The 12,259-nt window shown below is 46.9% G+C and overlaps 1 protein-coding gene across 6 annotated transcripts in view; it reads right to left on the bottom strand.

The window, feature by feature from the left end:
• The window catches only part of PDPR (pyruvate dehydrogenase phosphatase regulatory subunit), a 38,044-nt gene that overhangs the window by 20,001 nt on the left and 5,784 nt on the right, over window positions 1–12,259 (bottom strand). For 2 of the 6 annotated variants that reach the window (XR_002124489.1, XM_019646414.1), the window contains 7 exons: window positions 8,289–8,517; window positions 6,858–6,991; window positions 3,461–3,542; window positions 3,201–3,364; window positions 2,405–2,526; window positions 1,487–1,604; window positions 596–745 (listed from right to left, as the gene is read on the bottom strand). Coding sequence is in view for 3 of the 6 variants with exons in the window: in XM_019646414.1 (XP_019501959.1) it covers window positions 596–745; window positions 1,487–1,604; window positions 2,405–2,526; window positions 3,201–3,364; window positions 3,461–3,542; window positions 6,858–6,991; window positions 8,289–8,512 (994 nt within the window). In the remaining 3 variants the exon portion in view is untranslated. Of the gene's footprint in view, window positions 1–595; window positions 746–1,486; window positions 1,605–2,404; window positions 2,527–3,200; window positions 3,365–3,460; window positions 3,543–6,857; window positions 6,992–8,288; window positions 8,574–12,259 lie in introns of those variants that run through there. The other 4 variants (XM_019646413.1, XM_019646415.1, XM_019646416.1 and 1 more) reach the window with 4 other exon arrangements.

The following is a 12,259-nucleotide window of genomic DNA, read 5'->3' on the forward strand; positions in this document are numbered from 1 at the left end:
TTCATCTAGGAGGAATCCGGGCACAGTGGTAACAGAGGACACCAGACTGAAGCTGGCCGGTGGGCACATGGGGTATCGTTATGCTATTTTCTCCACTTTTAGAAGTTTGAAATTTCTCACAATAAAACGTTTATTTTTAAAAGTCCATTAAGGGCCAAAAAGGAAACTCTTCATTACAGACCTTTGCATAGCTTTTGAATTCAGAGCCATGTGACCATATTAACTAGTCAATAAATAAAATTATTTTTAAATTGAGTAATAGACCATACTAACAAAACAAGGCTGCTTTCTAAAAATTTCTTCAGTCCTGTTTGAAATCCTAGGAAGAGGTTTCCTCCTGGCCTAATTTTCAGCAGTGATTTTAGGTGAATAAGTATTAAGCCAAAAAAGTCCATCACCCAAGACCTAGTCCCCTGAATCTGCCACCCAGTAACTATGTCCTGAGAGCAGGCAAACTCTGTACTCCGCCCTCTGTAACCTCCAAGTGGGGCTGTTACAAAGATCAAATCAGGTGCTATTCTTGAAAATGCTTTGGAAAATGCAACAACATCTTAGACAAAAATAAGGAGGCATTGTTGTTATCTAGTTCACACACCAAAGTGATCCCAGTCTTCCTGTAGATTCTGAATCTCCAGCTGGTTCTTGCCCTCAGTGAAAATTGGTTTCGGGGTCTTCTCAAAGCCCCCAGACAAGATGCCACCCTGCCAGTTCCGAATATAAATTCTTCCATCAGCATCCACAATAGCTGAGAAGAAAAATGACAAGGGAATGGGGAGTAGAGGAGAAAAACAGGGTTTAGAGAGAAGCCAGCTTTTTAAGTGGACAGAAAAAGCAAAGCAAAAACACCCACTACCTGCTTTATTAACGAAACAGCATGTCATGAACACAGGCATTCGTTAGCTTAAAACACCTTTCCAGGTCATGGGGGGGGCTCCTCCTCTCAGACTTATAGGGGAGACTTTCTCTGATTATCCCTAGCCCCATGAGTTACCTAGAGCTTTGACTAGACTTCACAACCAAACTACGTTAACTGCCGCTGTGCCACACAGAGCCTAAGAAAAGGGGGACTGCCGAGCCCATTCCAGGGGTTAAGACCTCCTCAAAGTGGTATCAAACCCCCGCCTACCACACTCGGGGTCACTGAATACCCTGAGTTGAAAGCTATGACATTTCTATAATGTATAGCATTCGGGTAAAAAATTCCGGGTTACATTCCAAATATTCACAATTTAGACCTGTTTGGAGAGATAACAGCTTGCAAGAAAACAAATACAAAATAATTGCTTAAGTGGAATACCCATTGTGGCCACCCTTTCACAAGAAAGGATGAATTGGGTTAGAAAAGTTAGAATTGGGTCCACCTCCCTGTAACGTGCCCTAGAAGAGCCTCTTTCGGAAACAGTCTGTCCTTAGCAGAAAGTCTTCCTTTTCAGAGGACAGAACAGTGGCAAGGAAACAAGATTACGAACAAAGTGCAGGTCCTCACTTGGCATGTTGCTCTGCAGAGGGGTCTCCAAGGGGCGAGTCAGAAGGTAGAAGTGTTCGCAGGCATGTAACGGGATACTAATCGGCTCCTCGTTGGACAGACCCAGCTCGTATGCCCACTACAAATGGACAGATTCATTTGCGGGTGGAAGAGGAACAGAAAGACAAATGAGCGAGTTCAGCCGCTTGACAAGAGTCTAATTTCAAGTGGCTTGTGGGTGCTCTGGCTACAGTGGCAGGTGTGGGAAGCCAAGTTTCAGCCTGCTTTAGTGTAATTATTGGGACGGGCAGCAACACTGTACTTTTTAAACCATAAACTTGCTTTTAGGTCAAAGGAAGACAGATTCGCCAGCAGGTAAAGAGAGCTCATGGGGAGCCAATGAGGCCTCTTAACAAAATGCCTGGCCTCAACTACAAACCCCCAATACCCAGCAATCATAAATGACCTTCACATGACAGAAAGGATTCCTAGAACACCTGAAGACTTGAGTGGACAGAAGGGACCAATTTTCCTTAAAAGAAGCAGCAGCTTAGTGTTCTGGAAAGTGAATCCACGGACCTGAGACAATAAAATACCCTAATACTTTATTTGCTAGGCTGTAGAATGAAATGAACCACCACAGAGAGACCCAATGCCAAGGATCTGTGTCAATGCCCAACTGCCTCCTGGCCCTCCTGACAGGAAGCTCCACGTCCCCCGGGGGGAGGAAGGAACGGGTCACCGCGGCTCTATCTGAGGAGGAGTCCAGTTTCTGACTGGGAGTACAAGAGCTCTGGGTTCGCCAGTCCACACAAGGAACGGTGTGGTCCTTGATGTCTGTTTGTCGGTCACTATATAATCTTAAGTCTCCACATCAAAAAATCCCAGAGAAAAAAATTAAATGAGAAAACCCGTGACCCACAATTGTTGCTAACCTACCTGACCAGCACAGTTGACAAAATACTGGCATTCGATCTGTCCTTTATCTGTCTCCACACCAGTAACTTGCCCTTTTTTGACCATCACATGAAGAACACTTGTCCGGTCATAGATCTGAACACCTGTTCCAAGGTAAAGAAAGAGTTGGTGCTTCCATCCTCTGATGTCCAGAATCAAGGCATCTGCATCTGATTCTCAACTCGTTAGAACCACTGAAAAGGCTTGGTCGGTCAGTGCTTTAATTTAAGAAAACAAAGACCTCCTAGGAACCACATCCTGGGCCTGTAAGTGGGACTTTCCCAAGATGGAAAATGTCAAACCAATTTAAACACCGACTTCAGTACACAGTTAAAGTCCAGGAATCATAAAAGGAGCAGTGAGAGAAAGGTTCAAACAGGGCACCTTAAATCCTAATCTACCCTCAACATGACAGCTCAGTCAAAGCGCACAGCACCGTGGACACTGATGTGTCTTCCCTTCTCTCATTCCAACACCAGGACGTGATCCGAGCTGGGGATTAAATCCCCCAGGTGTGTGCTAATCTTGGAGCTTGTCGAGTCCAGTGGGGGAGAGGAATCCCTTAAGTCTGAAGAGCACTCATCAGTTCTAAAAGCAGTTCCTTAGAATGTTAATAAAACTAACATGGCCTTGGGGAAAAATATTTATTAGCAGATACTGTATTAAAACAAAACTGGTAAGAGCCAGTGTTCGAAAATGGAAGCTGAGCTGGTGTCACTGCCCATTAGGAGACACTGTCTTAGATAACCTCTTCCTTCCTAACCCAAGACCTGCTTACCATTTTGGGAGGCAGCACTTGCCAGGGCAAGAGACACATCGGCGGAGGACACTACCGCATCCTCAGGGACGTGCATGGCCCCCACCAGGTCGTGTACATTGAGGAGAGGGTGAAGTTCGGCCACTCTCTTGAGGGAGATGATCTCAGAAGGGATGCCTATAACACTGCCACAGAAACAAGGGGACAATGACATTCACTGGCCTTCCGGCAGAGGTCAGTGTGACAGCAAAGCCAGGACAGGCTTGTAGCCTCATACGTACTTCAGCCTTGAGTTGATGCGCTTCAGGGAGATCAGCCGGTCCTGAGTCTGGGCCAGAAAGATTGAGCCCGTCCTTATGTAACCTGTAAGCAAGACCAGCCCAAACTCAGACAGACAAGGCCAAACGTCAGGTGGCAAGCCCAGTGGATTATACACTGGGACACCTGTGATGAGTCCTGGGACTGCCACCATCCTAACATTCGCAGCTCAGTTTGGTGACGATCCAATGAGATTTTATTATTTTTTTATTTTCTTAAAGTTGCAGAAAAGGAGTTTATTAGAAGTAAAAATATATTTCAAAGAAGTCAGAAGTGGGCCCGAGCAGTAGAGAATGGCTCAAGGGCCATTATTAGAAGAGAAAGTACACTCCAAAGAGTTTGGAGCAGGCCGAGCAAAGGAAGCTCAAAAGGCCTCCAATGAGATTTTAATGCACATAAAATCATTCTTAAAAAATAAAAGACGCCGTTGCCAAGAAATCTCTTGGAGGGGAATGTAACCCAGAATCCATCTCCATCCTTCACTCTTTTTAGACTTTCTCCCTCTAGTTTTGGTGGGACTGTAACCCTTCTTGGTGAGGGCCATTCACTACGTCAGGCCCCAGGGGACTGGACCCTCCCTCTCCTTCCTCAGTACAGCCAGTGGGCATGTGACCTAAGCTCAGCCAATCAGACCCCTGGAACAATTGGTGTTGAGCAAGTAGGTGAATGGCTGGAGGTCACTCATCTCAGGAGCAGCAGCATCCAGGCAGACGGTTCCGTTCCAGCTGAGAGACTGCCTGCTGTGAGGTCCCCAGGTCTTGGCCTCCATGCTGCCTCCAGCTGTCAAGCTCCTGCCAACTCTACAGGCCCCCAGCCGCCTTTCAGCAAACTCCTTTTCACCCAAGGTAGCTAGCGTCTCACTTTCTGTTGTATGCAATCAACATACCTGACACAGCCATGATTACACTTGGGTCAATGACAATCCTCCTAAAATGCAATGACTCCTAGTTCTTATGAAGAAAGAGCTGAATCAAGCATCTTTTCCAAAGGAAGTACAATGAGAATAATTTATTTTTTTAATTTCTTTTGAAATCATCAGATAAATATGCTCTTCATTGACATGACAAGGATGTCTCAGCTTGGAGAACTGAAATTGCAGACAGGCTTTTCAAAGTAGTAGGAGTTTAGATGAGTGATTTGTGGGCTAATCACACTCTGAAATTCAAACAAAGGCTTTGGCAGTTATTTTCTACTCACTACCAAAGAATAGATACAGGAGAGTACCATTGTTTATGTTCCTCTGCACCCACTACAGAATTTTTGAGTTGTCACTGACTTGAAAAAAAGGCTCAATGTTGCTGCACCTAGGTTTCTTCATCTATAAAAAAATGACCCTTCCTCATTATGACATCAAATAATATATGGAATACTTTCAAAAGATTATTGAAACTTTAATTACCATTTCAGTCACTTGACAAAAGTTATGTCACATGCAAACTGAAGCACTGCAGACACTAGTCTTCACACACTTGTGCAATGAGGACTCTTGGAGTCTTTCGGTAGTGATTAAGGATGATCCCCTGACTCTCCCTTGCCTGACTCCCTCACTGCCCCACAAGCATCAAGGAGAAGTCAGGCCCAATAAGGGTTCCAGGTGGTGACCTAAGCTAACTTACCTTACAGAAAATGTAAAGAAGCCTATGACCCTGATTCCTTGGGAATCTAGCCAGCTGAGCGACACAAGGCTCAGCAAAGCATCAGTATCTGAACCACTGGACCTGAAGTCCACAGTTCCATCTCTGGTCCCATGATATGGACCCTCTTCTGACGCAAACCCTGGTTGATACCTGATTCAAGTACCTTGTTGCCATCATTAAATCCAACAGAAAGGAACTGTTGCCTACCTGTCCTGCCTATGGCAGGCATCTTCCCCAGTAAAAGCCAGACAGTGCAGCAGCAGGAATTATTGGGTTGTCGGAAAAGTCATGATGCATTTTTGCAACGAAAAACATAGATAAAATACATCATGACTTTTCTGACAACCCAATACTTGTACTGTGTTCACTCCACAGCCTTTGCTTCTCAGAAGGAAGCCTGGCCAAGTTCAATGACACCATGGGGAGTCAGGCTCCTATGCCAGGCAGGCAGGGGCCAGGGCGAGGCCAGCAAGTGCCCAGGGCACACCGTGTAAGGTGGCACACGCTCTCAGTGCTGTGACAGTGCAACGTCAGCCTAGGAGCCGTGCTTGCCCCAACCCGGTCCGGCCCTGCTTATGTGCCTCAGAATATACAGCCTCTTCCTTCCAGTTCCTCTCCTGGCATCTCTGGTCTCCACCTCCATGTCTGTTAAATCCTAGTTACTAGACATTCAGCTTTATTCTGTATTTTACAAATAAGGTTACACATCATGAAAGTATTAATTAGAAAGGGAAGTGTTATAAAGCCTTATGTTGTGATCAAAATTTCAAATAATTCAAATCTCACCTTCTGATTTAAAATGTTGTCATATGTGACTTAATTTCTAAATTGGCTGGCCAGGTAAACCATACACTATCCTTACACTCTGATCACATGGCAGAGCCACATTAGCTGGCAAACAGAAAAAGCTACCATCCTTTGTAACAATCAGTCTTGAATTATCTGTGATTTCAATTATGCAGGGTCTTCAAAAGAGCAACCCTCCCATACGCAAATGTCTGGAATTTCATCACTGGGCCTTGCTACCCTCTCAGGGTAATTAGTGTGCTCCCCAAACGTTTCTATCAGCCACAAGAGCAAGCTCGACTTTGGGCTTCTGGCTAATCCATCCCCTTACAACAAATGACAGCCATTCTTTCTACCTTGTGATCGCATGGAACCGTGGCATAGATTAGTCTTCCTTTCCTTGGACAGTTCCTACTTATTCCAGAGCTAGTTAGCTTACAACTCCCTGTGTCCTTTTCCCCCTAATGACACAGATACGGACAAATATATTTATGCTTTGGAGTCAGAAATATCCTTAATAGTAACTGGTGAAGATCAGTGGGTCAAACTACAATTTCACTATCAAGCTCCTAAATTTAAGTTCCTCCTCCCCCTCCTCTTCATTCAGGGGCCAAGTGCTGCACTTACTGTACCCCAGTGAGTAAAATAGATAGGAAATGGCCCCGGAAAACTTTCATATCACAAGAATTATGGCTTCTGAAAAGGATCTGGGATACTGATTGAATCCCCTCCTTTCAAAAACGAGACAAACTGAAGACAGCTGAAAAGCTAAATGACTTGCCCACGGTAAGACCCTGCCTGTTTGGTGGCAGAGCCTGAACCACGAGTCAAGTCTGAATTACCAATCACCAGGTAAACTCATCTGGGACCAGGTACAGTACTGAGTAAAAGAGTCTGGGGCACAGGCAGACTGGTAAAAGGCTGGTGACCTGCTTACCTGTTTGGATCCCTGTTTCCTGCTCTAACTGATGGTAGAGCTTGTTTGAATAGTCTGCCATCTTCTGTTCGATGCTCAAGTGCCTGGCAGTGCTCAGGATGCCAGCACAGAACCTCGTAGAGCCAGCTGCCAGCCTGCAGGACAAATCCAGAAGGCTAGAATGCACCAAGTTCAAGGTTCCTCGCTATAGCTTTGTTTGTAAAATCAAAAGATGGAAACGACCTACGTGTCCATCGACATGACACTGATTTCACATTTTGGAGTTCACCTACACAATGGAATGCTACACAGTTATAAAAAAGGAATGAGACAATTTTTATGCAACAGTATGCAACAATCCTAATGAGAAAAGCAAGGTGAGGAACAGTGTTTTAAGGAATGCTATCACGTGTCTACAACAGGGAAAAAATTAATGAACACCCACATAAACATAGTCATACTGACCAACACACACTCGCTTATGTATGTAGAGAGTATCTGGACGGTACACAAAGAACTTAACTTCCCTCCAGCGAGGGAAACTTGAGGCTAGAGGTCAGAGACAGGAGGGAAGCTTTCCCTGTACACTCTTCTATAATTTTCCATTCTGAATCAATAAATGTACTGCCTACTCAGAAATAAATATTAAATCTTTAAAATGCTGTCCAATTTGTGGAAGGCAATAGACCATAAAAAACCTGGAACAGAAAAAGGACACGAAATGGAGTCAATAGAATTGTGATATGTATGATATCGGGGGTAGGAGGGCAGTGGATGAGGGGGAGAGGGGTTGTCACTTTGTGAGGGCTGAAAAGGATAACTATTGCATTGTTTTGTACACCTGAAACAAATAATAAAAAAAAAAGAAAAAGGACACGAGTGGAAAAGCAAGGCAATCTGAATAAAGTATGACGTTTAGTTAATAATAATGTATGAATATTGTTTTTTAATGAGACAGTAACACTAATGTGTTACTTTAAGTGAAACAGTGGGGGAGGGAGATGGGAACTCCTACTATCTTAATTGTTCTATCGATCTAAAACTGCTCCCAAATAAGTTAATTAAATGAATAAAAGGATAGAAAACAGGGCAGAATATAGCCAATTTCATTTCGGCTCCAAGAGGAAGAAGCTCTTGCCCTAAGGATTTATGTTGCTGAATGACTACAACAAAGAGAACAAGATGATAAGATGTGCTGTGAACCTGAAATAAATACATCTTTCAGAGACTCGGTTTGCTTGGAATCTGCCAGCTCTCTAAAAACGAGAAAACACGAGTATCAGGCTTTGCTAAACCAAACAAAGTACAGGATTTTCACCTGTGATTCTTCTCGGTCTACTTAGCAACACTGAATAGCTAGTGGTGGGACAAAATTACCCAAACGCGAGGAGAGGAGAGATCCCATATAATGAGCGCAGCGTAGCCCCACGACTCGTCCAGTTGGGTCCTTACCTGCCCTGCTCCAAAACGACAATATCCTTCCAGCCCATCTTGGAGAGGTGATAGGCCACGGATGTGCCCATGATTCCCCCACCACAGATGACCACCTGGGCCTGGGCAGGAAGGGCGACAGAATGCGCCTCGGCAGCTGACGCACCGCTTCTGGCTGGGTACCACTTCTGCCATCCTCGGCTGGTTCTTTGTCTTTGGACCACTGACAGCAACCGGTAAAACATCACGTCTGTCAGCAATAGGAGATGTGCTCTCAGTCAGCTAAGGAGATCCCAAGAATTCGAACTGGACAGAGAAACCAAACATATTTCATTCCACTGAGCTCAGTGCACAGGATTCATGAGAAAACACGACAAAGAACAATCATCGTTCATTCAGCAAATATGTCAGGACCTACTGAGTCCCAGGCCCTGTGCTAGGTGTTGATACAGCGGCCACCAAGAATGAGGAGGTCCCTGCCTTTAGCAACTTACATTGGCTGGAAGGGGAGGTAGGTAAGTAACAGGAGTAACTAGGGGCATTCTTAATACTGTGGTCAGGAAAGGTGACATTGGAAGAGACCTGATGGATGAAATGCAACCAGCGGCAGGCAAGTTCCTGACAGAGGAAGGAGCACATCGAAGGCCCTGAAGTGGGACAGACCTTGATGAGCCCGAGCACAGAAAGGAGGCCAGTGTGTCCCCAGCGCATGAGCAAAGGGGAGATGATCTAAGAAGAGGCCGGAGAGGCATCAGAAAGGAATTACACACTGCCCTTGGACGCCATCACCAGGAGTGGGGATTTTAGTCTAGTGCCAAGGAAAATACTGAAGCAGGGAACGAAATGACCTGATGATTTTCCAAGATCAGAAAGGCTCCATGGTGGAGAGTGGATTGTAGAATGAGAAGAAAAGCAGAGATCAGTTAGGAAGCTACTGCAGTGGTCCAGGGGGGACATCGTGGTGGCTTAGACAAGGATATGGCAGTGGAGTGGGAGACATGATTGGATTTTCTGGGAGCAGAAATGACAGAAGTCACTTGCCAACAAACCGGATGTTAAAATGGGAACAAGAGGGGCCAGCCGAGTGGCGCGTTGGTTAAGAACTGGTTTGGGACGCCAGAGGGCCCCAGTTCGGATCCCACATATGAGAGCCAGTGACACTGCCCTCTACAGCTAAGATGCTGAACAACAGCTCAACCTGGAGCTGGGATGCCATGAGTCGCCGGCGATGGCGTACGCTGCAGCCCCTGCTGCAGTGGGTTGCCATGGGCTACGGTGTGTAGCCAGCAGCCAGCGTGAGCGGCCGTCCAGAAGCCGGCGATTGATCTGCCTTGCCCAGGAGGAGTGCAATGATGGTGCCAACTTGGGCCAGTGGGGTGGCGACCTCCACAACTAGACTGAAGAACAAAACGACAGCATCTTGTCTGTTCCCCTCTCCCCAATTCCCCAGCGCTGTTCCCATCCCCCAAATCCAAAATTAAAAAAATAGGAACAAGAGAGTAGTAAGGATGATGGCTACGTTTCTGCGGGGACCACTCACTGCAGTGTAAGGACAGGAATGGGGAGGGAGGCGTGAGTGTAAGTGTGAGTGTGTGTGTGAGTGTACACTCGAATGTTCAACTCTTAGATGTAAGTGCAAGACACCCATCAGGCACCCACGTGGAAACACCAAGCAGCAGCTGGATACAGAAACCTGAGGTTTGGGAGTCCTTAGCAGATACACACTATTCAAAGCCCCAGTATTTCGGGGAACAAGAACTCTGGGGCGCCCCAGCCTTTACAGAGTGGGAAGAGAGAACAGACTAGAGACGGGACTGAATGCTGTGGCCGAGTCAGAGTGTCCAGATAATGACAAGAGGCTGAAGAGACGAAGGAGGAGGGGTTAGTAAGGTGGGAAGAAGACCAGACGGAGGGGTCTCGGAAGCCTAGACAGGAAAGCGTTTCGAGAAGAGGTTCACTACAGAAGGGGCTGAGGGGCGGGCAGGTGGCCAAGTGTCCACCGGGATCTGACAACAGACAGGCCCTTGGTGTCCTCAAGCACGTTTTCAGGGAGTTGTAGGGATGAACTCCAGAAGAGAGCAAACTGAAGGTAAGCGAGGTGCGGGAGTAAGGACAGCTCCGCTCCAGTTTGCCCTGGCGGGGAGCAGAAACATGGGACAGAAGCGAGGGGAGAATGTGGGTAGAGCAAGGTTAGCTGTTGTTTTGAAAGACGGGAGCTGTTGAGAATATTTCACTGCTGTGGGATGACCCAGTAAGGCAAAGAGATGGGTGAGAAAGGAGAGGCAGTAACCAAGACAGGTCCTGGGGAAGGAAGAGACCCGGGGTCGCGGTCCTCAGGGAAGGAGGGTGGCCTTCCACAGGTGACACGCTGGAGATTCAAGGCACAGGATGGTTCTTGAAAAGCAGAGCATGACTGATCGCGCTAGGCTGATCGCTTACACACACGAATCACATTTCTGCAGGACAATAAATATCATAAGTTAGAGCAGGAAGAGTACAGGCCACGGCCAGGGCAGAGAGATCACACAGAAAGCAGGACTTAAGCTGAGCCTTACAGGAGTAAAACTGGACAAAGAGAGACAGGAAGCACACACGATAAAGTGACAGACAAGTCTGACGGTGTGTGCTTGTGGGTGACAGTAAGAGACCTGGCTTGGAGGCCACGGTCTCAATGAGTGCTGGTAGCAGGAACTGACGTAAGGTGGATTCAGACCATGGAAGACTCTGGAAACTTGGTCTGACTTGATCCAGTATACCATAATAAATTACTACTGGCTGAATGTGACAAAGGCAGGGTTTGAACAAAATTAATCTAACAGAAAAAAGGGACTGTCCGAGTTGTAAGAAATGGAAGAAAGACCTGCTGGCGGACTAGCACAGATTAAAGGAAAGGAAGATGAGGACTTAGGACACGGGTGGTGGCAGACAAGTGCTCATCAGAGCAGCGCGTGGCTACTAAACCCAGCACCACCCCCACTACCAGTCTCAGCACCGATCGGCTCCCATCAGCCCAAATCGTCTAAGGCTGAGGTCTTGACACTCATCCATCAGAGAGGACCCTCAGAACTGAGACCACTGCAAACACACACACTGTGTCCCGGCGGAAACCCCATCTAACTGGGCACTAATTACTTTGGGCACCTTCGGATTGCCACCATGCCTCCAATCCTTGGACCCAGTGAAACTCCTTCTCTAAGATAGAAACTTCTCTAGACAGTTAGCCTTCCTGTAACTTCATCTCCATATGACCAACTTCTCTCCTCTGATCCACCCCCCACACACACACACCGGCTTTCCTCCCCTCCAAACCTCTCCACCGTGCCCTCTAGAACATCCTTTCCAAACAGAAACACCCACCCTTCACTAATGGTCTCTTCACCTTCTGTCTCCAGGAAAATGCAGCTCTTCTGAGGGAACTGCCACTGCCACAGGGCAGCCCCATTCCGCTGACCTCACCATCACCAGGTAAAGTCAGCATGCTCCTCACTTCCATACCATCACCCCTTGGTCATGCTTGGAAAACACCCTGTTCCTTTGTGGCTCACGGCAGCAGGCACTTCCCTACCAGCTCCAGGCTACTGCGCGTTAAGCCACAGCACATCTCTGTCCACACAGGGGTTCGAACCCATGACACTGCTCCTCTGCCACCCTTTGACCCCTCCTCCTTCCTTCTTTCATTCTAAGCAGATAACCTGTCTGATCTCGTTCCCAAAACTCCACCTATAAACCACCATGCAACTGCAACCACGTCTTCCTTCTTTCATATAGTCAAATATTAATCCTTCCCAGGGCTGTGGTCCTTCCCTTGAACCTAGCTCCATGAAACGCCCTCTCTCGTTCATGGACCTTCAATGTTTCCCCTCCTTCTCAGCATTTTAATATGCTCAGGTCCTAGGGCTGGCCAAGTGGCTCAGTTGGTTAAGAGCTTGCTCAAGAGTGCGAGCTCTGAGCAACAGGGTTGCCGGTTCGATTCCTGGCCTGAGCTGAGCTGC

The sequence above is a fragment of the Hipposideros armiger genome, unplaced genomic scaffold (genome assembly GCF_001890085.2).
Source record: "Hipposideros armiger isolate ML-2016 unplaced genomic scaffold, ASM189008v1 scaffold_102, whole genome shotgun sequence".
Lineage (NCBI taxonomy): Eukaryota > Metazoa > Chordata > Mammalia > Chiroptera > Hipposideridae > Hipposideros > Hipposideros armiger.